The sequence below is a fragment of the Panthera uncia genome (genome assembly GCF_023721935.1).
Source record: "Panthera uncia isolate 11264 chromosome A3 unlocalized genomic scaffold, Puncia_PCG_1.0 HiC_scaffold_11, whole genome shotgun sequence".
Classification (NCBI taxonomy): Eukaryota; Metazoa; Chordata; class Mammalia; order Carnivora; family Felidae; genus Panthera; species Panthera uncia.
Genome location: NW_026057578.1, coordinates 59,458,117 through 59,486,057, shown reverse-complemented (window position 1 = coordinate 59,486,057; position 27,941 = coordinate 59,458,117). Strand labels below are relative to the sequence as shown.

The following is a 27,941-nucleotide window of genomic DNA, read 5'->3' as shown; positions in this document are numbered from 1 at the left end:
TCATCTATAGTCATATATTGAGTATATGACTAGATTGTAGGTTTCTGGAGGACAGTGACTGTGTTTTTATTCAAAGATCCATTTGCTGTAATCTATATGCTATAAATTAGTTTATTAGTTTAACAAATTTATTTCTCAATTCATAAACCTCTCCCTCATTATTCTAAACTGTTTCCTGTTTTATTTTAAATTTGACTTTTCTGTAATTATTGCTCCTCATTTGTTCTTTAGGCCCAAGTTCTTTTCTAAGATTTCTCTGGCAATCATATTTTTGTAATTTATGAAATATTAAGGGTTGTTATGGTATGAAACAAAATTCATGTACAGTTTGGATAAGTTTATATAGTTTTGGATAGACAATTTTCAATGCTTTAATTTATACTATTATGTAGACACCAAAAAGAAATGGATCTATATTACATATAAAGGTGTCCATATTAAATTAACTATAAAAACTCATAGAGCCAAAAATTTTGTTTGCTGTAAAAAGAAAATTTATATACACATAACCTAGATACAGATGGAGCAAACCAGTAATATTTAAACTGAAGATTATGTCTAATCATAGCAAGGTGTGATTCCAGTAAATGTTATTTTCTTCATTATACTCTTCTATATGGACTGAAATTTCTATAAGCAGCATATATTACTTTTATAGACATAAAAAACATAATGCTGATTCCACTCTGAAAAATTAATTTAGGGGTACCCAGCTGACTCAGTTGATAGAACATGTGACTCTTGATCTTGGGGTTTTAAGTTTGAGCCCACATTGGGTGTAGAGATTACTTAAAAATAAAAACAAAATTATAACTGGCCCAAGAGAAAAGATGCTAACCCAGTGTTTTCATTTATTTGACAATTGATTAATGAGGACCTACTATGTGCCTGACAATGTGTTATATGCTGGGGACAGTAAGGAATAAAATAGACAAAAACCTCTGCCCTCATGGAACTTACATTCTAGTTGAAAAGAGAAAAATAAAATATGTAAAAATAAATATGTAAATAGATAGCTACTGTGTTATTCAAACAATACATGAGCATTCACATCTGTTCTAGGCACTTCAGACAAAAACGTTAAAAAAAATAGACAAAGATCCCTGTCTTTGGGCCAACCTTACATTCTAGCTGAGTAGACAATAAAACATAAACCTAACAAATAAATTATGCAGTAATGTAGGGGGAAAAAAGAGCAGAGTTAAGGATACTGGGAGTTTTATGAAGGAATAGTTTGGAATTTTAATAGGGTTAGCAGATAAGTCCTCATTGAAAAGTGACCTGTGAGCAAAGAGAAAGGGGGTCAACCATATAAAAATCTAGAAGAACATTTCAGGCAGAAGATACGACTATAGCAAATGTCCTAAAGCAAAAGAATGTCTGCCAAATTCCAAGGAATAGTAAGGAGGCTAGTGTGGCTGGAGTAGAGTGTAGATAGGGGAAAGTAGCTGGACAATGCTGTGGAGAAAAATAAAGCATGGGAGGAAGAGGAGAACTAAGCATGCAGGGAAGGGACAAAGAACTTAATAGCCTTTACACTTCATCTTCCACATGGTCAATCGTGAAATATTTTTGATTGATTGAATCAAACATAAATGTAACAATAATGACAAGAGCTACCAAAGTTCCAGTCCAATAATAACCCTTAGGTTAATTAAAATATAAATTGTGTGAAGGAACTAGTAGTGGTAAAATTGCAATTCTGCTTATTTCAAAAAATTATGTTCAATTAGCTGGGAAACACTGTATTATTAAGATATAAATGATTTAAAAAAACCTCAAGATGAGAAGATAAAAGGAGACATGTAATTGGGGTGGTTTTAAAATATGTCTACAAATTTTGATATTCCTTCCTTCAAAACATGGAGCTTAATTTCTTCCCCCCCTAATTATACTTAGTAACTCATTTCTAATGAACAGGATGTGATGGTATGTAACCTTTGAGATTAGCTCATAATAGGCATTGCAGATTCCTCCTTTCTGTCTCTCTTGGATGACTGGCTCAGAGAGAAGTCAGCTGACATAAATACATCACACAACCTTAGGGAGAGGTGCACCTGTCAAGGAAGTGAGGTTTCCCCCCAAAAGCCAACAGTCATCTGAGTAAGTTTTCTTAAAAGCAAATCCTCTGAGGTGCCTGAGTGGCTCAGTCAGTGAAGTGTCCAACTCTTGATTACAGGTCAAGTCATGCATCTCATAGAGCCTGGAGTCAGGCTCTGCACTGACAGCACAGAGCCTGCTTGGGATTCTCTCTCTCCTCTCTTTCTCTGCTCCTCCCCCCACACATGCTCTCTCTCAAAAAATAAATAAACATTTAAAAAAAAAAAAGCAAATCCTCCACTACCAGTCACGTCATGATTACAGCCTGGCCATCACCTTGATTACAATTTTCTGAGAAACCATGAAATAGAACTACCCACCTATGCTATAATTGGATCTATGATATACACATGTTTCTCATCTGAGGACGTTAAGGTTGAGGGGTAATTTGTTACATGATAAATAATAAAAGAGTAAATACTCAAAACATTTTAATGTAATAAATGATGGAAGAAGTTATTCTGTTGACCTTTAAAAATATGACTAAAAGTAAACTCTTCCAAGTAAATAAATTTAATACTATACATCTCCATTCTAGATAAACAGATTTAACCTGACTCTACCTCGCTACTGCAAATAGTGCAGGAACATAAACATTCTTTCTCAGCTCAAATTAGAAATTCTCTTGCTTCAATCCTCATCCCACAAATCAGACAAGGATTCTCTCCCCAGTAACTGAATACTGAGACTGCACATCCTCTGATTTAAGGATGATGGCAACATGCATTGGTGTTCACATCCCCAACACTGGTTGTGCATCTTTCTTATCCCCATTCTACCTGTAACATTCACTTATTCAGGTTGATGATTTCATTTCAACACATTTAAACAACCCAAAGGACCTATTTCTACTTTTCTCTCTCTGTATTTACTATCCAATGTCTTTCCTGCATCAGCAATGCTATCTCTACTCTAGCTTTCCAATTCTTAGACATACCAAATGTTCCACATCAATATATGAATATCTATTTCCTAGAAACACTCTTTTCTGAACCAGGCAGAATTTCCATCTGTAGGTTTAATATTTTCAGTTTTAGGTAAATCCTAGCTCTTATTTTAGATGTTTCCCACTCATTAAAATTTCCGGTTTGATAGCAGAGGATCACCCTGACAGAGTACTCACTCTCTAACACAGACACTAACAATCCTTTAAAATTGATGACTTCTAAACCGGGCACTCTCTTAAAGGGAATTTGGCCAACGAGGCCTCCCAGACTGGGAAGCGATGCAGTTAATTTTTAATGTGAAGAAGAAAACAAGGAAGAAAATAAAACATTAATCTAGTGTTCTTTAATTTGGTAATTTTTATTATTAAGACTGAACTTAATTTATCATAAACTGTGATTGAAGGATAACTATTCTTAAAGAAACAATACAAACAAGAGTTTATTGAGAAATGTTTAAAATATTCAAGCTATTTTTAAATGTCCCTCAAATACTTTAGTAGCAACCATTACAAGATTAATTCATAAGTTAAAACGTCATTCTTATCTACTCTCTCAAGTAGTTCTCCTAAGGACCTCTTCCAGGTAACTGTTAAAGAAGACTGTGTCCTTACGTTAAAGTAAGAAACTTCATATGTTTCAATATTCAATTACTCAGATTTTTCATTAATTCAAGCTTACTTATCCTTTACACCATTTTAATAAGCAAAATTACTGCATAAAAAAACAAATACTACCTTAGAGTTTATTCACTGGGCTCTTATATTTCAAATTACTATAATAGATAATACCTATAATAACACTTAGGTTCTCAGCCTGATCATTTAAGTGCTTTATCATATGCTACCAAGAGTAACATATAATGCTTTATTATGCGCTACCAAGAGTACATTAAAAGGATGCTTAAGAAATAACACGGAACAGGGGCACCTGGGTGGCTCAGTCAGTTAAGCATCCAACTCTTGATTTAGGCTCAGGTCATGATCTCCCAGTTCGTGAGATCAAGCCCCAAGTTGGGCTCCATGCTAGGAGTGGAGTCTGCTTAATAATCCCCCCCCTGCCTCAGGGCACCTGGGTGGCTCAGTCGGTTAAGTGTCCAACTTTGGCTCAGGTCATGTTCTCACAGTTTGTAGTTCGAGCCCCGCGTCGGGCTCTGTGCTGACAGCTCAGAGCCTGGAGCCTTCTTCTGATTCTGTGTCTCCCTCTCTCTCTGACCTCCCCTGCTTAGGCTCTGTCTCTCTCCCTCTCTCTCTCTCTCTCAAAAGTAAATACACACTAAGAAAAAAATTTTGAATTAAAAAAAAAAAAAGAACATGGAACAACAATGAACTTTAGGAAACTACCTTGTTACAAACAATTAGTAATGTGGTGATTAATAAAACCAAGACAATGGAGCACATTCACACCTTTAAAAACTCAATAGGTTGCTTTTGGCTTTCAAATACACTATATCATGCTTATAAGCCATTAGGCAGCAATGATAAATGAAACTGTCTTCATTTTTAGAATTGTGTTTACATTCCTAGTTTCTAAATTTCATTGCAGGGTACTAAACTCAGTCAAGAAATAAAATGTTTGGGAACCCTCTTGCACTGTTGGTGGGAATGCAAACTAGTGCAGCCACTCTGGAAAACAGTGTGGAGGTTCCTCAAAAAATTAAAAATAGACCTACCCTATGACCCAGCAATAGCACTGCTAGGAATTTACCCAAGGGATACAGGAGTGCTGATGCATAGGGGCACTTGTACCCCAATGTTTATAGCAGCATTTTCAACAATAGCCAAATTATGGAAAGAGCCTAAATGTCCATCAACTGATGAATGGATAAAGAAATTGTGGTTTATATACACAATGGAATACTACGTGGCAATAAGAATGAAATATGGCCTTTTATAGCAACGCGGATGGAACTGGAGAGTGTTATGCTAAGTGAAATAAGTCAGGCAGAGAAAGACAGATACCATATGTTTTCACTCTTATGTGGATCCTGAGAAACTTAACAGAAGTCCATGGGGGAGGGGAAGAAAAAAAAAAAAAAGAAGTTAGAGAGGGAGGGAGGGAGCCAAAGCATAAGAGACTCTTAAAAACAAAAAACAAACGGGGGGTTGATGGGGGGTGGGAGGGAGGGGAGACTGGGTGATGGGTATTGAGGGCACCTTTTGGGATGAGCACTGGGTGTTGTATGGAAACCAATTTGACAATAAATTTCATATTTAAAAAAAAAGAAATAAAATGTTTATCAAAATATTATAAAGCTACACTAATTAAAATAATACAGTAGTGGCACAGAAAATAGCAAATGAATCCATGAAATAAAAGAGTCCAGAAACATATCCATGCACATGAAAATTTAATAGCTATTAAAATGCCATTTCAAATCAGTGACTAAAGAAAGGAGTATCCAACCCTACCTCATACCAGAATAAAAATTCCAGAAGGATTAAAACTTTATTTATTTATTTTTTTATTAAAGTTTATTTATTTAGAGAGAGACAGAGAAAGTGGGAGGGGTAGAAAGAGGGTGAGAGGGGAGAATCCCAAGCAGGCTCCACACTGTCAGCCCAGAGCCCAATATGGGACTTGAATTCACTAACTGTGAGATCATGACCTGAGCAGAGACCAAGACTCAGATGCTTAACCGACTGTGCCATTCAGGCACCCCAAAAAACTTTATTTTTTTAATATTTATTTTTGAGAGAGAGAGAGAGAGAGAGCGCACGAGCGAGCATGCATGAGTAGGTGAGAGGCAGAGAGAGATGGAGACAGAGGATCTGAAGCAGGGTCTACACTGACAGCAGAGAGCCTGATGGTGGGGCTCAAACACAGAACGTGAGAGCTGAAGTCAGACGCTTAACTGAATGAGCCACCCAGGCGCCCTTGGAAGGATTAAAACTTTAAAAAATTATTTAAGAAGTATTAAAAGAAACCATAGAAAACATTCTTGTAGTTCTTGAGGTAAGATCTTCCTAAACAGGGATCAAAACTAGGTGGAGAAGAGAGGATTTTTAGGCTAGACATTACTCTGCATGATACTATAATGGTAGATACATGTCATCCTACATTTGTGCAAACTCTTAGAATGTACAACACCAAGTGTAAACCCGAATGTAAACTATGGACTCTAGGTGATAATGATGAGTCAATGTATGTTCATCAATTTTAACAAGTGTACCACTTTGATTGGTAGTGTTGATAATAGGGAAGGTGTTCATACATAGGGATAGGAGGTATATGGGAAATCTCTGTACCTTCTGCTTAATTATGTTATAAACCCAAAATCGCTCTAAAATACAGTCTATTCAAATTTTTTAAAAGGGGGAGAACTTCCAAAAAATAAAAGAATCAAAACTCAGAAGTCAGTAAAAATTGATGAATTTTATCACACAGACATTTAAAACTTTGACTTAAAAAATGCTTTAAAATGTGAAATAAATCGTGTGTGTGAAAACAGACAGGAAAAAAAAGGATGGAAATATATGCATCATCTATTTGCTGGGAGATCTCTCTACAGAAGAGAGAAGGATTAGGAAGGGAGAGCACTGTCCTATATACAGAACGTTCCTGGGGCACCTGGGTGGCTAAATCAGTTGAGCATCTGACTCATGATTTCAGCTCAGATCATGATCTCAGGGTTCATGAGATTAAGCCCTGCATAGGGCTCTGTGCTGACAGTGCAGAGCCTGCTTGGGATTCTCTCTCTCCCTCTCTCTCTGCTCCTCCCCCACTTGTTCTGTCTCTTTCAAAATAAAAATAAACACTAAAAAAAAAAAAAAAAAGGAACATTCCTATTGCCTGAAGTTTTTACCATGACTACAATTACTTAGGAAATTTTTTGAGCAAGAATTTTTAAAAGAAATAAAGTGTGCAATACAATTTAATCCTTAGAATAGACATTTAAATGTAATGTCAAATCGAAAAAACTTTCAAATGATATAAATGAGAATGTCACTTTTTCCACACTGCATCTAATAATTATATGATGTTTAAAGAGGAATTAAAATCCTGATCAGTAGTTAGATGCTAACTAGAATTATTGCAGTGATTATTGCACAATATGTACAAATAGTGAATCATTTTGTCATATACCTATAACTAATATAATGCTATACATGTCAATTGTAACTCAATAAAAAATCCTATCAATGGTAAATGTAATACCTTTGCTTCTTCAAGTTCTTTGTCAGCGGTATCCACCACAAAATTTTTTTCTTTTTCTAGTTGCTCTGCTAGTTGGTCAATTTTAATCAATTCTTTACAAAGATGCTCATTGTGGCTGGTTAAATCGTCTATTTGACTGCTTACCACCTCCTTACTATCCAAGAGTTTCCTAACATATTCTTCCAAGCCATGATTTGTCTGTTTGAGATCTTCAACCTGTTGTAATGAGAAAGAAAATAATTATATTAAAATATTTCCTTTGCTTCCAAGGAGAACAACTAGGTGAATGGAATCAGGAAGGGAGGTTTGTTTCCCTGGAAAGAGACTTAGCTATACATATTTTTTTCATTTTCTGAATTTTGTAGCATGTAAATATAATACCTATCTGAAAAAATATATTAAATGAAAATTTAAAGGTTTATAGCTACATCTTACAAGATAATTTATAGTTAATAAAAAACCTAATTACTATTGATTTCTTAACCAAACTATTAGAAGACTGGCCAAATATTTATATCTGTATAAAAGAAACCACACTCTTGAAATTATTTAATTTTAATAACTCATATCATCAATTATATTTCTAATTATTGTTACCAAAATACGTTAACTCTTCAAAAGAGGTTCTTTTGAACATATTAATAACTTACTTGACTAAGCTAAATACCAAATCGGTCAAGTATTTGCTAACTAACGTGGAGGACCACAGCTTTCCTTCCCAGCCCACTATTAAACCAACGGATGAAGAAAATGGCCTTTTCTATCACGAAGGTATCCAAATGCCTTTAAAGGAAGAAATATATATTAGACCCATTGAACATGATTATATATCAGGAACTATGTTAAATCCCATAGATACAAAAATAGGTTAGGTACCTGCCCTCTCGGAATTTGTTTACTTGAAAAAACACAAAAAGAATATGTTAAGTACTATAACAAATATCTATTAAGGATGGCACAAAGGTCCTTTTCCATTTCTCTCACTGTGTACTTAAACATTTACTGAGCACCTATTATATTCATGGCACCATGTTGGTACCTATAAAAAATGTAAAAAGACAGAAGGAAAAACAGACTCAGTCTTTGAGGAGCATCAAAAATTGCTAAATCCCTCATCCAGTGGTATCCTTAGTTCTAACTTCCAACCTTGCCCATTTCAAATAACTATAGATATCACTCTTTTCAAACCATCAGAAGCAACAAAGTTTTCTTTAAAAATACAAACTTGGGGCGCCTGGGTGGCTCAGTCAGTTAAGTGTCTGACCAGCTCAGGTCATGATCTCACAGTCTGTGAGCTCGAGCATCGCGTCAGGCTCTGTGCTGACAGCTCAGAGCCTGGAGCCTGCTTCAGATTCTGTGTTTCCCTCTCTCTCTGCCCCTCCCTTGCTCATGCTCTGTCTCTCTCTGTCTCAAAAATAAATAAAAACATTAAGAAATTTTTAAAAAAATAAAAATACAAATACAAACTTTATCTATAATTTGTCACTATATAAATACCCTAAAGGTCATGAATTGTATTTAGCTAAATATATTACCAAGACATTTATTATACCCAATAAATACATACCAAGAAGCACAATAAATTCAACTCTTCCTTTGGCATTTTGTAAGCCATGCTAACTTGAGAGATTTAGAGGTAAAGAATTTATATACTCCTGAAATCATTGTTGCACTATATGCTAACTAACTTGGATGTAAATTTAAAAATAAATAATTTTAAAAAATAGAAGTAAAGAATTTAAATTATCAAATCCAGGAAACAAGAAAAATTTTGAAAAATTAAAAAAAAAAAGAAAAACCAAAAACAGAAACTGTATATGCACTTATTTCCTTAGTTGAGTCTTTTATCACAACTGGCCTGAATTTCAGCAATACCTCCTACTTTCTTCTCTTTTGGCGTTTTACCATATACAGCTAAAAATTCCTTGAAAGTGCAAATTGGAGTTAACTCCTGTAACCTTATGGTGCTTTATCACACTAAGAGTAAGATTTAAAAAATGTTGCGATGCCAACCCTACTGACCTCTCCAGTTTAACTTTCCACCAACCCTATGTATCTAAGTTCCAGGATGCTAGACTCATTTTAAAAACTTTACTAAGTTATTGAAGATGTTATATATTATGTCCTACAACCCTCTTTATAAGAATTCTCAAAGAAAACTTGGCTCATGTTTCAATTTCAGGAAAACATGCTTCTCTTGGATACCTGGTTTGTTCTTATCCTCGGGACAGTGAATTATTTAACTAAAATTTCCTTTTTGCCCTTGTCTCAAGGAATTTTTAAAACAATCTGCAACCCATCTCTAGTAACTAGCACAGAACCTGTGTACAATGATCTCCTGTTTGCTATTCCTGTCTCATGCTTTCACTAAGTTTATTTTCCCCTGTTCTTATTACCTAAGCTATTTTCATTACTTGTATCATTTTTTAAACTATAGGATGTGGGGGGTGCCTGGGTGGCTCAGTTGGTTAAGCGTCTGACTCTTGATTTCAGCTCAGGTCATTATCACACAGTTTGTGGGTTCAGGCCCCTAGTCAGGCTTTGCACTATCAGTGAGGAGCCTGCTTGGGATTCTCTGTCTTCCCCTCCCCTCCCCTCTCTCTCTCAAAATAAAATTTAAAAAAAAACAAAAAACCCATAGGATGTGGGATAAACAAACAGATAAACTTCAATTTATCTATTTATATATATTTTTGTCTTTGTTCATGGCTTCTACAGTGTCATATTTCTGAGCAATAAGAGCACACTAAAAATGTTTGCTAACCTTCCACTATCCCAGGTTAAATGCTTCTCCTTCTGTGATCCATAAAGCCTCTTACACAGTTTAATCTTAGTATTTTATAATGTATATTATGTGTTTACCTCCCTGTCCCACTAAATTCTAAGCAACTTTAAAGTGATAGTCTCTATTCTAGGGAAGCCTGGGTGGCTCAGTCAGTTAAAGTGTCTGATTTTGGCTCAAGTCACGATCTCGTGGTTTGTGGTTCGAGCCTCGAGTCAGGCTCTGTGCTGACAGCTCAGAGCCTGGAGCTTGCCTCAGCTTCTGTGTCTCCCTCTTTGCCCCTTCCCCCCTCCTTAAATAAACATTAAAAAACAATTTTAAGTGATTGTCTCCAACTTCTGTATCAACACACCTCTCATTTATCATTTATTATATATCTAGCATATAATGCTCAAATTATCTTTAAATAAAAACAAATACATTATAAATAAATAAACACTCATTCCTCTCACCTTTAACATCAAGCCCTACTTTCACTCAATTCTAAGACACAAGTACTTTAGAAGAGATAGTTTCAAGTAGGAGAAAGGATGTAGGCTTTGCAATTAGGCAGACAGGTTCAAATCCTGTTGTAGTTCTTTACCAGTTACTTAACCCTGGGCAATTTACCGTATTTTCTTGATCCTAAGAGATAACATCTGACTTCAGAAAAAATAAATGGAAGCCTCTTAACTTTCATCTGCTAAACGGAGAGAATACCTACAATTTGTAGGGTGTAGTCAGGTACAAAAGTTCAAGTAAAATTTCTGGTTGATAACAGGTAATCAAAAAATAACTTAAAAAAAACTTTTGGGGGGCACCTGGGTGGCTCAGTCAGTTACGTGTCCGACTTTAGCTCAGGTCATGGTCTCACAGCTCATGGGCTTGAGCCCTGCATCTGGCTCTGGGCTAATAGCTCAGAGCCTGGAGCCTGCTTCAGATTGTGTGTGTGTGTGTGTCTCTCTCTCTCTCTCTCTCTGCCCCTCCCCCACTCATGCTGTCTCTCTCTCAAAAGTAAATAAACATTAAAAAAATTTTTTTAACTATTTATTTTGAAATAAGTAAAGATTCACAGGAAGTTGTAAAGAGTACAGAGAGGTCTCCTATACCCTTGACCCACTTTCCCCAATAGTTACATCTTAAACAATTATAGCACAATATCACACTCAGAGATTTGACATTGATATGATATGTGCATATTGTTTTCTATTCCATTTTATCCCATGTATAGACTGCTGTAGTCAGCATCTCAATAAGATACAGAATTATTCCATCACCACAGATTGCCCTACTGACACCCCTTTACAGTCACATCCACTACCCTGCCCATCCTTAACTCTTAGCAACCACTAATCTCTATAATTCTCTTTTCAGGAATGTTATATAAATAAAATCATGTGATAAAGATCATAGTATGTGATCTCTCGTCATTAGCTTTTTCACACAACACAATGTCGTTGAGATCTATCCAAGTTATATGGACCAATAGTTCAATCTTTTTTGTTGCTGAGTAATATTTCATGGTATAGATTACCAGTTTGCTTAGTCACTTACCTATTAAGGGAAATTGTAATTGTTTCCAGTCTTTGACAAACAATGCTGCTATGAACCGTCATATACAAGTTTTTGAGTGGACATAAGTTTTCATGTCTGTGGAATACCCAGAACTATCTGGTTTCTCCTCATCCTTGCTAGCATTGGGTATTGTCACTATTTTTAACTGTTCTTATAGGTGTGCATTGTTATTTTATCTTGGACTTAATTTGCATTTCCCTGATGTTTGGAAAGGTTGAACATTTTCATGTGCTCAACATATATCCTTCCGTGAAATACCTCTTCATGTCTTTTGCTCATTTTCTAATTGAATTGTTGCTTTTTACTGCTGAGTTTTAAGAATTCTTGGGGCGCCTGGGTGGCGCAGTCGGTTAAGCGTCCGACTTCAGCCAGGTCACGATCTCGCGGTCTGTGAGTTCGAGCCCCGCGTCAGGCTCTGGGCTGATGGCTTGGAGCCTGGAGCCTGTTTCCGATTCTGTGTCTCCCTCTCTCTCTGCCCCTCCCCTGTTCATGCTCTGTCTCTCTCTGTCCCAAAAATAAATAAAAAACGTTGAAAAAAAATTTAAAAAAAAAAAAAAAAAAGAATTCTTCATGTACCCTACATATGATTCTTCTGGCAGAAATATGGTTTGTAGGGGCACCTGGATGGTTCAGTCAGTTAAGCGTCCGACTTCGGCTCAGGTCATGATCTCGCGGTTTGTGGGTTTGAGCCCTGCACCAGGCTCTGTGCTGACAGCTCAGAGCCTGAAGCCTGCTTCAGATTCTGCGTCTCTCTCTCTCTCTCTCTCTCTCTCTCTCTCTCTGCCCCTCCCCTACTTGTGCTGTCTCTCGCTCTCTCAAAAATAAACATTAAAAAAATTTTTTTTAAAAAGAAGTATGGGTTATCGTTTTTTTTCATCCTGTTAACAGGGTCTTTCACAAAGTAAAGTATTTAAATTTTGGTGAAGTCTGAGTATCAATTTTTCTTTTATGAATCACGCTTTTGGTGTCACACTAAGAACTCTTCACCAAGCCCAAAGCCCTGAAGGTTTTCTGTTACCCTATAAAAGTTTCATAGTTTTGTGTTTTACATTTAAATCTATGATCCATTTTGAATTAATTTTTACATATGGTGTGAAGTTTAGGCTTAGGTTCATTTTCTTCCCTAAAAGATATCCAATTGTTCCAGCATCTTTTATTGAAAAGATTATCTTTCTTCCATCAAACTGCACTTGCACTTCTGTCAAAAACCTTTTGGCTGTACTTGCATAAGGCTATTTCTGGATTCACTATTCTGTATCATTGATCTGTGTCTATCCCCCCCACCATACAGTCTTAATTACTGTAGATATATGCAAAGTTTTGAAACCAAAAGAGAATGACTCTTTCCACTTTATTATTCTTTTTCAAAGCTGTTTTTGCTGGGGTTTTGATGGGAATTGCACTAAACCCGTATATCAATTTGGAGAAAACTGACATTTTTATTATGTTTAGGCTTCCAATCCATGAACATGATCAGTCTCTGGATCCAAAGCAGGCTCTGTGGTGACAGCAGCAAGCCCGATGCGGGGCTCGAACTCACGAACCGTGAGATCATGACCTAAGCCAAAGTCAGACGTTCAACCAACAGAGTCACCCAGGTGCCCCTCATGTGCTTTCTTGCCATTTGTAGGTCTTTGGAAAAATGTCTATTCAAAAATGACTATTCAGGTCCTTTGCTCACTTTTGAATTGTTTTTTTTTTTATTGTTGTAGAGTTCTTTGTATATTCTCAATTATTAATCCGTATCAAATGCATGATTTAGATATAACTTCTCCTATGCATTTTTTAATAGACTTTATTTTTTTCTTTAGAGCAGTTTTAGGTTTACAGAAAAATTGATCAGGAAGTACAGAGTTCCCATATACCCCTTCTCCCCACTCCACACACAGTTTCCCACCTTATTTAAATCTTGTATTTGTACAGTACATTTGTTACAATTAATGACAACATTGACACATTTAATTAAAGTCAAAGTTTATATTAGGATTTACTCTTTGGGTTGTAGATTCTATGGGTTTTGACAAATGCATAATAACATGTACCTACCATTACTATATCATATAGAATAGTTTCACTACTTGAAAAATACATGTCCTCCATTTACCCCTCCGACTCTCCTTTCCACCAAATCCCCGGCAACCAGTGATCTTTCTAATGTCTCTATGTTTTGTCTTTTTCAGGTCATATAGTTGGAATCATAAAAGTATGTAACCTTTTCAGTTGGCTTTCTTCACCTAGAAATTTGCTTTCAAGGTTCCTTCATGGCTTTTTGTGGCTTGATAGCTCATTTCTTTTTATCAACGACTAATATTCCATTGTACAGATATACCACAATTTGCTTATCTATTCACCTTTTGAAGAATATCTTGGTTGATTCCAAAATTTCCACTTGGTTCTTCTTTATATCCTTTATTTCTTAGATGAGATTTTCTATTTTTTATTTATTTCAAACATGCTCAGAATTCCTGTTGGAGCATTTATATGACAACTGATTTAATATCTGTGTGAGATAATTGTAGTATCTAATTCATCTTTGTGTTGGCATCTCTTGGTTGTCTTTTCTCACTGAGGTTGAGATATTCCTGATTCTTGAGATAAAAGGTAATTTTTTTTAATATTTTTAAAATTTATTTATTTATTTTGAGAGAGAGAGAGCACAAGTGAGGTAGGGGCAAAGACAGAGGGGGAGAGAGACAGAGAATTCCAAGCAGTTTCTGCACTGTCAGCAAAGAGCCCCATGCAAGGCTTGAACTCACAAACTGTGAGGTCATGATGTGAACCTAAATCAAGAGTCAGATGCTTACCCAACTGAGCCACCCAGGCACTCCAAGAAGTGATTTTTTTCATTGAGATCTGCTCTTGTGTTATGGTAGGCTTCCTGTCACACTTCCTGGTATTTTAGTTCTAGCTAAAAAGGTGGGACACTACCTTCTTACTGCTAGGTTTAGGTGAAGTCCAATTTCTCTACTAGGCCTCTCTTGACACCTGGAGAGGGCACTCTCCTTGTTACTCTAGGCAGGGATGGGAGTTCAGGGTCCCCACCAGGCAGGCCCCTGCTGATACCACCACAGTGAGGAAGAACAGAGGCAACTTGTTACTGTTCCCATGTGTCCTCCACCACCACTGCGGGTGAGTGAACTGGTTAATGCTAAGAGGTGGCAAAAGTCCTGACTCTGCATTACGTCTCCTCTGACACCACCTTAGCAAAAAGGGGACACTTCTTACTCTGAGTGAGGGTGGATATCTAGGTGCCCCACACGGTCTTTGCTGACTTTATGGGGTTGGAGGATGCACTTACTGCCTGGTGGGCACTAAAGTCTTGGCTCCCCAGCCAGCATTCCTCTTTGATAGCACGCTGGTGCGATGGAGGGTTGGGGACTGGGGCATGAGGCATGACCAGGACTCCTTGTTACAGCATGGCAAAAGTGGAAGTCTAGGCTCTTAACTCAACCTTTGCTGGCAGGAGTGGGGCTATAGAGTGTTTTTCGTGGTATTTGAGTGGGCAGGTATTGTCTAAGAGTAGTCTGCATTAGAAACAAACCTATAAATACAAAGAACAAAATGGTGGGGGAGGGAATGGAAAAATGAGTGAAGGGGAGTGGGGGATATATAGGTTTCCAGTTATGGAATGAATAAGTCATGGGGATAGTCAATGGTATTGTAACAGCATCGTATGGTAATAGATGGCAACTACTCTTGGGGTGAGGATAGCATAATATATAGAGCTGTCAAATCACTACACCGTACACCTGAAACTAATTTAACACTGGATGTCAACTGTACTTCAATACAAAAATTAAAAAATAATTAAAAGAGAGAAAAAAAGCAACTTCACCAGGGAAAAACCCAGAAGATATCGCTTTAATCGAAAGATCCGAATAAAGATCATTAGTAATAGAACAAATTGAAATTGTGTGCTACTTGATGGGATGCAATAAAAAGAACCCACCATCATTTCTGTACTATTCCTGTCTGTATTCATGTTGTACCTTAAGCCAACATTTATTATGTCACAGTTTCCAGGGGTGAGGGATCTGGGAGTGGCTTAATTTGCTAATTCTGGTTTAAGGTCTCTCACAAGGTCAGAAGAGTCAGCCAGGGTGACAGTCACCATGGCAAGGTTTAACTGGGACTGGAGAATCCACTCCCAAGCTCACCCAACACAGTTTGCAGGCCTGTTTCTCACTGGTTACTGGCTAGATGATTCAGTACCTTGCCATGCTGGCCTGTTCACAGGGCTACTCACATCGTGGATGTTTGCTTCCTTCAGAGCAAATGATCCAAGAGATCACTCTATAACTTAATCACTTCTGCTCTATGCTCTTGGTCACAAAGATCAGTTATGGTACAATGTGTGAAAAGACCGCATAAGAATGGGAGTAACATGAGGTGGGGCCAATTTGAAGGCTACCACACAGCCAAAGGTTCATTAACATAATCATGACAAACCCAAATCAATGGCCATTCTACAAAATAATTCACCTGTGTTAATTTTTTTTTTTTTAACATATATGTATTTTTGAGAGACAGAGCACAAGTAGGGGAAGGGCAGAGAGAGAGAGAGACAGACAGACAGACAGACAGACACAGAATCCAAAGCAGGCTCCAGGCTCCAAGCTGTCAGCACAGAGCCTGACACGGGACTCGAACTCACAAACCGCGAGATCATGACCTGAGCTGAAGTCAGACGCTCAACCGACTGAGCCACCCAGGCGTCCCTCACCTGTGTTCTTTAAAGTGTCATAGTCATGAACATCAAGGAAGAATGGGGAACTGTTCCAGAATGAAGGAGATAAATGGACATGATAATTAAATGCAATGTGCAATGCTGGACTAGATCTTTTTGTAACTGAGGACATTATGGAACAATTGGCAAAAACTAAGCCAGAGGCTTAGCTGGCAGCTATGTATTGAAATTCATTTCCTGATTTTACTAGATTGTACTGTGATCTTGTAGGAAAGTGTTCTTATTTATAGGAAATACCCACTCATATTTTAGAGAGATCAGGACAGCAGGTCTGCAACTTACTCTCAAATGGTTTGAGGGATGATAGTCTTTGTTCTGTACTTGTGACTTTTATATAAGTTTGATATTGCTTCCAAATTAAAAAGATACATAAATTATAAAAACCTAGGACAGAGGGGCACTGGTTGGCTCAGTAGGTCAAGCATCTGACTTCAGCTCAAGTCATGATCTCAAGGTCATGGAATCAAGCCCCACATCAGGCTCTGCAGGACAGTGTGGAGCCTGCTTGGGATATTCTCTCTCTCTCTCGCTCTCTCCCTCTCTCTCTGTCCCTGCCTGGCTCACACTCTCTCTCTCCCTCAAAATAACTAAATAAATTTGGGGAAAAAAAAAAAAAAAACCTAGGACAAAGGAAAAAAAAACCATATTGCGAGGCTGCTGCCTTCCTAGTTCTTTTGTCTGGAAGAATGGCTCTTCTGAGAACTGTTTTTGTCTGCATCCATTGCTATTTCTAGATGCCAGTTTTTCCAGCACTTTGAGATATATGGAGCAAAAGAAAAACCCAGGAATTCACCAATGTGTCACTTAATGTGTGCTGAGGTCCCTAGCCAGTCTTCCTCCTCCTTCCCACCTTTCAGGATGTCCTTATATTTGTTTTATAACAAAACGCTCAGCATTTTTAGCTGTACTTGGTGGGAGAAATAGGGCAAAGTAAGTCTACTCCATTTTCCTAAAAGAGGAAGTTTCTTTTAATAGCCTTCATTAGTAGCCATACGGCACATCACGCACCAGGTGAACAGACAATACAGAGAACTGGGTTCAAATCCTAGCTAACTTGGAAACTCAAACAAATCCTACTTAGCTCTGTCACTCATTACTCAAATATCTTAATTCTCTAATCTCTTGGAACCTCAGCTTCCATGTCTTTAAAATGGAAATAACATCATTATTTCACAAGGTTGGAAATGATTAAGTAACATTATGTACTTAAAAGTACTGGATACAACACTTGCCACATAGTTTGCACTCATTATATCTATCTGAATCTGCATGTATCAAAATGCTTAAGATAGAAATGGAATGATTTTAGACTCAGAAGATGTCAATGAGCACTGAATTAGTATTTATTCTCCATCTTCTTGTTTTAAAATAGGCCTCCATCCCAAATTAATTCAGGGAAATACAGAAATTAAATATAACCTGTAATTTCAGTGCAGAGATGAATTGGTCTTGATTTCTCACTTCTTGCTCTAGCTGGAGAGTATTCTGGTATTTTTCAGGTTCAGAAAATGGAGCCCCTAGACCAAAATCATGTTCTTTGGTGGTAACCTAGTGGGAAAAAATGAGAATGATGCAGAGATTTTTTTAGTTTAAAACAGTTTTGTGATTTCTTACAACAATTAATGATTTTTGGAAATTAACAATATTTTTAGATACATTTGCAATTGTTTTTAACCTTGTCCCACCAGCTAAGAGGATTTTCATCAAGCTTTACTTTCTTAAAATTTCATGTTATAAACTTTTTGTGTTTTCCAAATATAAAACTACAATATTACACATGCTTTTCAAAAAAGACATACCCCATCCTATCCATTTGGTAATCACTGTTCTAAGGAAATACAGGTCAGCAACAAATTATGTAGTCTACCTTTAGGTCTGTGTTGTCCAATATAATAGCTACTAGCTACATATTCGTTGCTGCTTTTGTATATTAATAAAAAGCTTTGCTACACATATCACAAAGAGCTAACTTCCCTAATACAGAAATGATTCTTATAAATAAAAACAGAAAATACTCTAAAAGTTGATGAAGAATATGGATATTTCACAGTAATGGCTCTTAAATAGGTTAAAAGATACTCAATCTCACCATTTAGAAGGATACAAATTAAAACAACACTGAGATACCATTTTTTAATCTCATATTGGCGAAGATCAAACAGTTGGATATATAATGTAACTTTTTTTTTAATGTTTGTTTATTTTTGAGAGAGAGAGAGACAGAGACAGGGCTGAGCCGGGGAAGGACAGAAAGAGAGGGAGACAGAGAATCTGAAGCAGACTCCAGGCTCTGAGCTGTCAGCATAGAGCCCAACGCAGGGCTCGAACCCACGAACCATGAGATCATGCCCTGAGCCGAAATCGATGCCCAACTGACTGAGCCACCCAGGCGCCCCTATAATTTAACATTCTTATACATCACTGGTGGTGGGTTAAATTGACACAATATTTCTCGAGAACAATTATGTAAAATCTAGCAACACTATAAATGCACGTAGCTTCTGCACAGATAATTCTACTTCTAGGAATTTTTCCTACATATATATTTGCCCAAGTGCAAAATAACGTGTTAAAATATTTTTCACTTTAGTATACTGTACATACTACTCCACACTGTGTTTTTTTTGTTTGTTTGTTTGTTTTTAAGAGAGAGATAACATGTATGCGCCAGCAGAGGAGAGGAGCAGGGGGAAAGAGAGGGAGGGAGGGAGAGGGAGAGAGAGAATCCCAAGCAGACTCCACACTCAGCTTGGAGCCTGACAAGGGGCTTGATCCCATGAACCTGGGATCATGACCTGATCTGAATCAAGAGTTGGAAGCTCAACCTACTGAGCCACCCATGTACCATCACAATGTGATTTTTTTACATGAGAATGTATCTCAGAAACTGTGTAATTTAGGAAAGAAATTTTTTCTTTCCCTGAACCAAAGCTAACATTATGTTAAGGAAGAAAGAATTTGCCACAAGCATCCTAGATCTCTCCCGGCCACACAGATGCTATTGTCCAAAATCTAGTGTTTGGGAAAATGCAGGATCAGGATCCCCCAGTCCCTGACCTTGTGTTACACCCTGTGCAATCCAGCACTTAGCAGTCTGACAGGCTTATTTTCCTTTTTTCCTTTCCCTAAACTAGACATAAATCTACTTTTCTGTTCTTCATTCCAACAGTTACTGCCTCACCTGGAATTTCAGCATTAGATCTCACAGAGTATTTCTTTTCTTTTTTTTTTTTTTTTTTTTTGGAGGGGAGAGGGGGGCAGAGAGAGAGAGAGACAGACAGAGAGAGACAGAGAGAGAGAGAATCTTAAGCAGGCTCCATGCCCACCATGGAGCCCGATATAGGGCTCAATCTCACAACTCCAAGACCATGACACTGCTGAAATCAAGAGTCGGATGCTTAACCAACTGAGCCACCAAGACATCCCTCACAGACTAATTCTAATTTATAAATCATTTAAGATTTTATAGATTAAGCCAAAATCCCAAGTACCATTGCTTACATAGTTTCTGTTGAAAAATGTATTCCTAGTTATAAACATTTGACTTAGAATAACAGATTCAGACTATTCACTATAATTAACAGTACTTTTCAAATCTTCTGAACATCTAAATCATTTAGGAATTTTCTTATCCATGGTAGGCTTGAAATACTGCATTTCTAAAAATGCTGCTCAGTAATTCCTTATTTGGTTAGTACAGAGACTACACTTTGAATAGCAAGGATCTCTTCAAATGAAGTGGAAACCTGCCACGCGTTCACAGTTCTTCATAATGTGGTTGCCTCCCACTTCTCCAAACTTATCTCCTAATTGATACCTCCAAGAATCCCTTTATGAAAAACAAACTATTCTACATTCTTTACACATAGGTTCATATTATCATTATAGAAACATACTATCTTTTCTCCATTTAACGAAAGACACTTCTGAGGCACAGCTTGAATTCCATATTTTCTAGTAGGTGTTCTCAGTATTCTCCATCAGATAGTGATTACTTCTTTTTTTTTTTTTTTTTAATGTTTACTTATTTTTAAGAGAGAGACAGAGCGTGAGTTGGGGAGGGGCAGAGAGAGAGAAAGGGAGACACAGAATCTGAAGCAGGCTGCAGGCTCCAAGCTGTCAGCACAGAACCCAAGGCAGGACTCGAACCCATGAACCATGAGATCATGACCTGAGGCAAAGTCAGACACTTAACCGACTAGCCACTCAGGCACCACAGTGATTACTTCTTTATTGAGACTTCTGTATGTATTGGTTATACAATAATCTGTGTAGCTATTTATTTTTCTGGATATGTCTTCCTCACACAATTACTAGAATCTTACAAACAAGCAGTGTCCTAGAGTTCTCTGTAGTCCTACCAACCTGCACAGAATTCTTTGCATAATAGGAAAGTGCCAATAAAAATTTGTATAGGTCGATAAGGAAGCAGTGTACAAAAGCAGATAAAATTGAACTTTCTTTCTTCTCTTTGGTAAACTAAATAGTCAGGTAGGGATTCTATAAAATTACCTATCAGGTTAGACTAGAAATTAAAAGTAGCAAGAGGCCAAAAGTCTACCTGACAATTGTGGGCAATCATATTAGAGTTGCTACGTTCTCTGCACTATCTTTGGAGGCAGTGAAAAGGGAGAGAAATCAGTGTATCTGAAATGCCCATGCCTGGCCTGCCAGTTTCCCCACCTCAGACCACTGAATATCCTCCACACTCCCATAATCTCTATCTAAATGGAACTTGTGTTCCTGTACAGATCTTGAAGAATACAAGTGAAAGTACTTTGGAAGCAGCAAACTGTTACGATAAACACTCAAGCTAAAATCACAACCATTCTCAATGAGGAAGCATCACAGCATAGTGGTTAGGAGCTTGTTCTTTAGCATCAGACTGCTTATGTTCATTATGCTAGTTGTGCTGTTTCTTAGCTGCCTATGAGCAAGTTAGATCTCTGGCCATGGCTTCCCCATCTCTGAAACAGGAATGATAATAATACTTGCGTGATAGAGGTGTGAAGACTAAATGAGTTCGATAAAGCATTTTAGAACACTGCCTGGCAAAAAGAAGTGCTATATATATTATCGGCCATCAAGTCCTACTAGTCTTTTCACTAAAACCTCTCTCAAATACATTTTTTTCTAACCCTACTGTCACCGTTTCTATTTATATTTTAAGATTTTAACAACCACATTTATTCACTTACAAAACAAATTTATAAATAGCTAGAATAAGAACGAACCAACATTAGATTCTGGGGATAGGAAGATGGAAAACAAAAACCTACAATTTTTAGATGGATCTAGGGAAGTCCAGAAAAAATAAATCAGAAATTATAGTCAGTATTAACACCATATCAGTGGAATGTAATGTATGCCAAGGGAATATAGAGAAAAAGAGTACAAAAAAGTACTTTTGACTTCAACTTCCCCCAAAAAGACTTAGAATATATTTTCCATGTTCCCCCAAAACTATGAGCAAAAGTTAGAAGACCACAGTTGTTGAAGGGTTGTTACAAAAGAGAAGAATTTGTTTCTTAATTCTCCTTGTATCAAGGACTCCCTTCAGAATTAAACAAAAGCCCTGAGTCCTCTCCTCAGGAAAATAAAAACGCATACAAAATTTTACAAGCAACTTCAGGGGGTTCAAGAACTCCCTAAAGCTTTTACACTCTAGCTTAAGAAGTCCTACGGCATAAACACAGTGAAGATACCTAAAACATGGTTAATGTTAACTAATGAAGGAAGACCACTGACCCAATAAAAGTGAACCCAAAGAGGGCACCTGGGTGGCTCAGTCAGTTGACCATCTGAGTTCAGCTCAGGTCACGATCTCATGGTTTGTGGGTTCAGGCCACGTGTTGGGCTCTGTGCTGACAGCTCAGAGCCTGGAGCCTGCTTCAGATTCTGTGTCTCCCTCTCTCTCTCTGCCTCTCCCCCTCTCAAGCTCTCTCTTTCAAAGAATAAACATTAAAAAAAAAAAAAAAGTAAACCCAAAGAAATGGTCTGTGCACTGTCATTTGAGACAAGAAAGAGAAAAGCAAGGTCAGGTGAAGATTTAGGTAAGAACAGATAGAAATGTGCAAAAGGTCCTGCCTGGAAGAATTTTCATTTTTCGTGAAATAGGAGGTAAGATCATGTGCCAAAAAATATCATCAGTCTTGAGCAAAAGATCATGCATATACTACAAGCTCAACAAATCTACGCAATATTTCGGTAGAAAAATTAAAAATACTGGAGTACTTTATATGGGATTCTGAAATCTGTTTCCACAAAAGTTCAACTTGTTTTCTTTTTATAAAGTTGTCTCCAAAAGTTTACATTAACATTTTGAAGTAGGAAGGAATAGCCTCACTAACAGAAGGATGAAGAAAACCACAGTTTTATGAATACTTTTGAGATAGATTTTGATTATAAAAATGAATGAATAAATGTTTTGGGAATTCACTTCAAACAAAACAGTAAAGCCACAATGTTTAACCTTTCTTAGGAAAAAGAAATAATCTCTCTAGTCATTGCATCCAAACCCAAGCTGACTTTTCTTCTATCCAGACTATACTGTAAAGAAATAACTTGTCTTTTTAAAGGAGCATAAAACAATGGCCTTAGAAGTATCATTTCTCAAGACCTCTAAGAAACATAAGAAGTTAAAGAGTTGTTTTTAAGAGGCTTTTCTGAACTAAAAAATATTAATAACAGACTGATGTTAATCACATTCATTAAGACAAAACTACCTTACTAATCAGCTCACTTTAAAAGATTATCATGAGGGACATGTATAGGAAAAGTCCACAGCAGTGTTGCTCATAGTTACCAAAAACTGTAAAAACCCTAATACTAGAGTAAATAAATTGTGGTATAGTCTTAAAATGGAGCACTGAACAACAAACTATACGTAACATGGATAAATCTAAAAAACATAACATTGACTAAAGAAGCAAACTACAAAGGAATACTTACTACAATTCCATTTATATAAAATTCAAACACAAGCCAAACTAGAATGTCTGTTCATACACAAAGATGGAGAAACTATAACGAAACGCAAGAAAGAGATTGTCATATAAGTCAGGATAGTGGCTACATCTGGGAAGAAAAGGGGATATGTGATGGAAAAGAGAATGGATAATACTTCTCTAATTGCCTCTGTATATGGAATACTCTAAAAGCAAATTACCCAAAACTGATCTAAGCAACTGAAAAGAATACAGCAAAGGAGCCAACAGAATCTCTACATCTGATTATATGCTGGACAATAAACAGTGATTTTTTTTTTCAGACAGTAAACAAAATAAGATATATTTTGGAAGCTGCCATTAAATAATGCCAAAGTTTATTGTTTACAATAAATATTTCATTAATATATGTTCCTAGTTATTTCTCACTAATTAAAATTGAATGGTTTAAGTTCATTGAGCAATTAAACTACAAACAACCAGTTTTATCCTGGAAGCAGATTTGAATAATGTGACACTTTCCACTTACGTTTATAACTAACCTATTTTCTTATAGTTATAAACTATTTTTCTACTTATCTCCTTCCATGTTTAAAAAACAAAACAAACAAACAAACAAAAACAGTGTTCTTTAAATGCCGAAAACCAGAAAAGAAATTTTAAAACAACGAATATTTTGCGATATAAGGGTCTGGAGTGGAAGAAGGAAAACACTGGGACTCTGTCACTATGCAAATCTTTCTTAAGCCATGATGCTTGACTTTATTTAAAGAAAAAAAACATATTCCTATACGTATTTAGGTATCAGGTCCACAGATGCCACAGTTACTCAGCTTGTCTCAAATATTTTTTCAAACAAAACCCAATTCACTCTGACTTTCCTGCGTATAATTTCCAGTGAAATTATTGGAGATTTCCATGCAAATACCTACGTAATCTCGGCCCTTCACCTCCCAAAATCTATAAGGAGGCTTAAAAATGAGACACCGGGAGTCAGGAAGAGCAGATTGAACTCCCGAATCTCTGACTTTCAAATTCCTCAGCTCCACTCCAAGCGTTTCTAAACAGAACAGTCCCCACAACTACCAAGTGGAGAGCTGTGGCAGGAAGCGAAGCGGTCACCATAGGAACTCGGCTCAACGCTAAGAGCCCAAGAAACGACAACAGGGGAAAAGTTTGCTCCTGGAGGACTTCCTTGGACCGCGACTCTGCTCTCCACCGTTCCTCACAGCGGGTCAAGCAGTGAATACCCACCTCGGAGATCACCCATAGCCCCTAATTCCCGTCACATCAGACCTGTTGCAGGGCCTTTCGGCCCAGGAGCTGCTTTATCCCGACCCGGCGCATCCCTGCTGCTCCCACCTGGAGCTCCGAGTCCCTCCCTGGGCTTCTCGGCCCAGCTTCCACGCTGGAGCTCATGCTGACGACTGGCGGGCCTTTGCCTGCCCCAGAGATCCAGGTCCCTCCCCGTCTCCATCCTCCGCCCCTTTCCCCTCCCCTCCCACACCTAAATCGACGTGGCCCCGCCCCGGTGGGGGGCAGAGGAAGGCGGGACCCTGAGGGAAGGAGGCGGAGGCGGTTAGCGACGGTCGGAGCCGCCGTCGGCCCCGCCCTCACGCTCTGTACCTGAGGGGGGCTCGTCCTCCACCTCCCCGGCGCCTTCGCTCAGCTTCCTTTCCGCGTGCCCCTATTTCCCGTGCGCACGCGTACCTGGCTCGACCCTCCCTCTCGCGGGAACTACAAGCCGTGCGTGCGCACCCACGCACGTAGCGACGCGTACGTCCACCTGTCCGCCTTTCAGGCCGCGTAGCAGAGGCCTCTTCCTGGTCCATCCGCGCCGCGCAGGCGTACGGCCACGCAGATCGTAGTCGTACCACCCGAGCGTCCCGTCTCCTAGTAACCAGCCGCAGCCCCCTTTTCCACCACTTAATTCTTATTCTCTGCCGGCGGTGTAGCACCTAGATGGAACGCGCATGCGCAGGGCTGTGTATCCTCCAGCCTTCTTCCCTCGGCTCTAGGATACGTGCTGCTCTGCTGCTGCAGCTTTGTGCCATTTTTCTTAGGGATCCTACACCGTTCTGGACACATGTTCAGTGAGTTACTCGGAACGTGTTACTCCCCAGAGCTGCTTTTGAGGGCTGGGAGGTTGGTTAGCTCTCCTGCCGCAGCCAGGCGCCGGTTTTCGGGGAGTCTCCCCGGTGGGGTTCTGCTGCTGCAGCCTCTCGGGAGAGAGCAGTTCTGTTCGGGTGAGCACCGGCAGCCTGCAGCCTGGGGAGCCAGCGGACCCACGACCCGGTCAGCCCTGCACAATTCAGTCATGGTTGAATCGGGAAGTGGCAGGCGCTGATTCCTGACCGGTATTCCTTCCCCACATGTCAGTTCTCTAAAACCCCTTTCCACCAGATCGTTAACCAAAAAAGTAAAGGGTATACTACCTCACTTGATATTTAATGTTGTGTCGATTATTTTCCTGTGTAAAACCATTTAAATTTGTGTTCTCCCAAGTAGGGGCCTTGAGTCTTGGAACACTGTAACTTAACCAGGTGTAATGTATTTGGCCATCCAACTATGTTAAAATTAGCCACGTTACCTAAAAGTGGAAAAAGGGCTTTTTAGTGAAAAAGAATAAGGGTTGCATTACTCTGCCAAAGTTTTGGAGCCCGGCTTGAAAAAAAATACTATCTTTTTAACATTTCTTAATATTAAATAACTTGTCTTAACCCAAAAAACTTCAGAACTCTAATGGCTGTATCTCCCTGCCTTTTCCTACAAATTAAATAGGTAACTAGGTTTTTAGGGCTGTTCTCTGATGTTCAAGTTTTCGCCTGTGTATTTCAAAAGTAATTTCACATTTGAAGAGACAATTCCTGTTTTTGCCAGGTGAGTACTCATTCCCCCCACCCATATATTTTTGGCATCCATAAACACATTTTATGTTAGAACAAATTACTTCGTAGAAGTACGTTTAAATATGTGACATGTTTTCCCCATTTCTGTTCTGATTTCTTCACCTGTTTGTGCCATTACATCTTCTCATATTTTGTAGCATTTATTTTCAGCTAGCATATACTTTGTAAGTATAGCTAGACACTAAAAAATTAAGTTGAGAATACTTGTTATTTTAGACAAAGTCAGAGGTCCCGAGAGGTATTAAAGTGTAATATTACCTAACTGATAAAAATAATTTACAAAGAAGCATGAACTGGGGCACCTGGCTAGCTCAGTAGGTACAGCATGGGACTCTTCCTTTAGGAGTCATGAGTTCAAGCTCCATATTGGGCATAGAGCTTACTTAAAAAAAAATTTTTTTTAATAAAAAAATTTTAAAAAACAAAGCATGAACTCTCAAAGACCATCCTAAAAAGTTATTTTAGGGAGAACAATGTATAATCTCATTTCCTTTTCAGATACTAAGATTATGGTGAATAAAATGTTCTCATTATCTAGCATTATTGAAAAGAGGGGAAAATGTATGAACCTCGAAAGTCTGAGTTGAAGACTTGGGAGGAATGAGGGGCTTATTAATACAGAAGTTAGGAAAGTACTTCCCTTAGGGAAAAAATAAGAAAACCTTAAGCATTTGTGTACACCACCTAGATGTTTCTGAAGATTCTTTGGGAAGAATGTAAGGAAAAGGACATTTTAAGGCCAAACCAGAGCATGAAGATTTTCCTTTCTTTTCCTATCAAGGACTGTTGACTTCGTCCCCCAATCCAAGAAAGTGAACATTTTCTTTCCTCTATGGAAATCCAAAGAGTGGTAAGTGCTCCATTCTGCCCCAACTAATCCTTTTATAGTACATATGTGACAGGTACTCCTGGGTAATTCTAAGGTCTGGGTTTTCTGTTCCCTTAGCTTCTCCATCATTTCACAGCTTCACTACAAAAAAAATCTGTTTTGCCTTTTTTTCTGTACCTCCTTGGTACCCTAAAAAAATGGGGGACTCCAATTAAACATGTGTTTGGGTTCTTGATGTTGTCCCACAACTAACTGATGCTGTGTTCATTTTGATACATCTTGTGATATATCTTCGGGGTCACTTTCTTTCCTTTGGCAGTGTTAATCCCATCCACCATATTTTTTATGTCAGAATTATATTTTTCATCTCTGGAATTTTAATTCTTTTTTAATATCTTCCATTTCTAACCTCATTGTGCTTATGATTTGCTTTACCTTCTTGAAAATATGGAATATATTTAAAATGGCTTTTAAAGTCCTTGAGAACTAATTCCATCACCTGTGTCATTTCTGGGTTTGTTTTTATTAACTGATTTTTTTTCCTCCTGTTTATGGGTCATATTTTTCTGCTTGTTTTCATGCCTGGTTAATTTTTTTGGCTAACAGACATTGCAGATTTTACATTGTTGGGTGCTGGAGGTTTTTGGTTTTGTTTTTCTTTAAATATATTTAGGCTGCGTTCTGAAATGCAGTAATGTTACTTGGAAACAGTTTGACTCTTTAGAGCTGCACTGTTAAAAACAGTAACCATTGGGGCGCCTGGGTGGCTCAGTTGGTTGAGCGTCCGACTTCAGCTCAGGTCATGATCTCACCGTCTGTGAGTTCAAGCCCCATGTCGGGCTCTGTGCTGATAGGTCGGAGCGTGGAGCCTATTTCGGCTTCTGTATCTCCCTCTCTCTCTGACCCTCCCCCGTTCATGCTCTGTCTCTCTCTGTCTCAAAAATAAATAAACATTGAAAAAAATTAAAAAA

At 38.0% G+C, this 27,941-nt stretch overlaps 2 protein-coding genes across 7 annotated transcripts in view; one reads left to right on the top strand and one right to left on the bottom strand.

The window, feature by feature from the left end:
• The window catches only part of TSGA10 (testis specific 10), a 159,670-nt gene extending 134,979 nt beyond the window's left edge, over positions 1-24,691 (bottom strand). For 2 of the 5 annotated variants that reach the window (XM_049651369.1, XM_049651368.1), the window contains exons 1-3: positions 24,529-24,627; positions 17,705-17,833; positions 7,203-7,418 (exon numbers count right to left, since the gene is read on the bottom strand). In XM_049651369.1, coding sequence (XP_049507326.1) covers positions 7,203-7,418; positions 17,705-17,833; positions 24,529-24,579 — 396 coding nt within the window. In that variant the 5' untranslated portion in view covers positions 24,580-24,627. Of the gene's footprint in view, positions 1-7,202; positions 7,419-13,889; positions 13,973-17,704; positions 17,834-24,164; positions 24,285-24,528 lie in introns of those variants that run through there. The other 3 variants (XM_049651370.1, XM_049651371.1, XM_049651374.1) reach the window with 3 other exon arrangements.
• Positions 24,692-24,925: 234 nt separating this feature from the next.
• CA3H2orf15 (chromosome A3 C2orf15 homolog) overlaps positions 24,926-27,941 on the top strand; it is a 17,371-nt gene continuing 14,355 nt past the window's right edge. The window contains exons 1-2 of one of the 2 annotated variants that reach the window (XM_049651377.1): positions 24,926-26,112; positions 26,923-26,991. The gene's annotated coding sequence lies outside the window, so the exon portion shown is untranslated. Of the gene's footprint in view, positions 26,113-26,829; positions 26,992-27,941 lie in introns of both variants that reach the window. The other variant, XM_049651378.1, reaches the window with a different exon arrangement.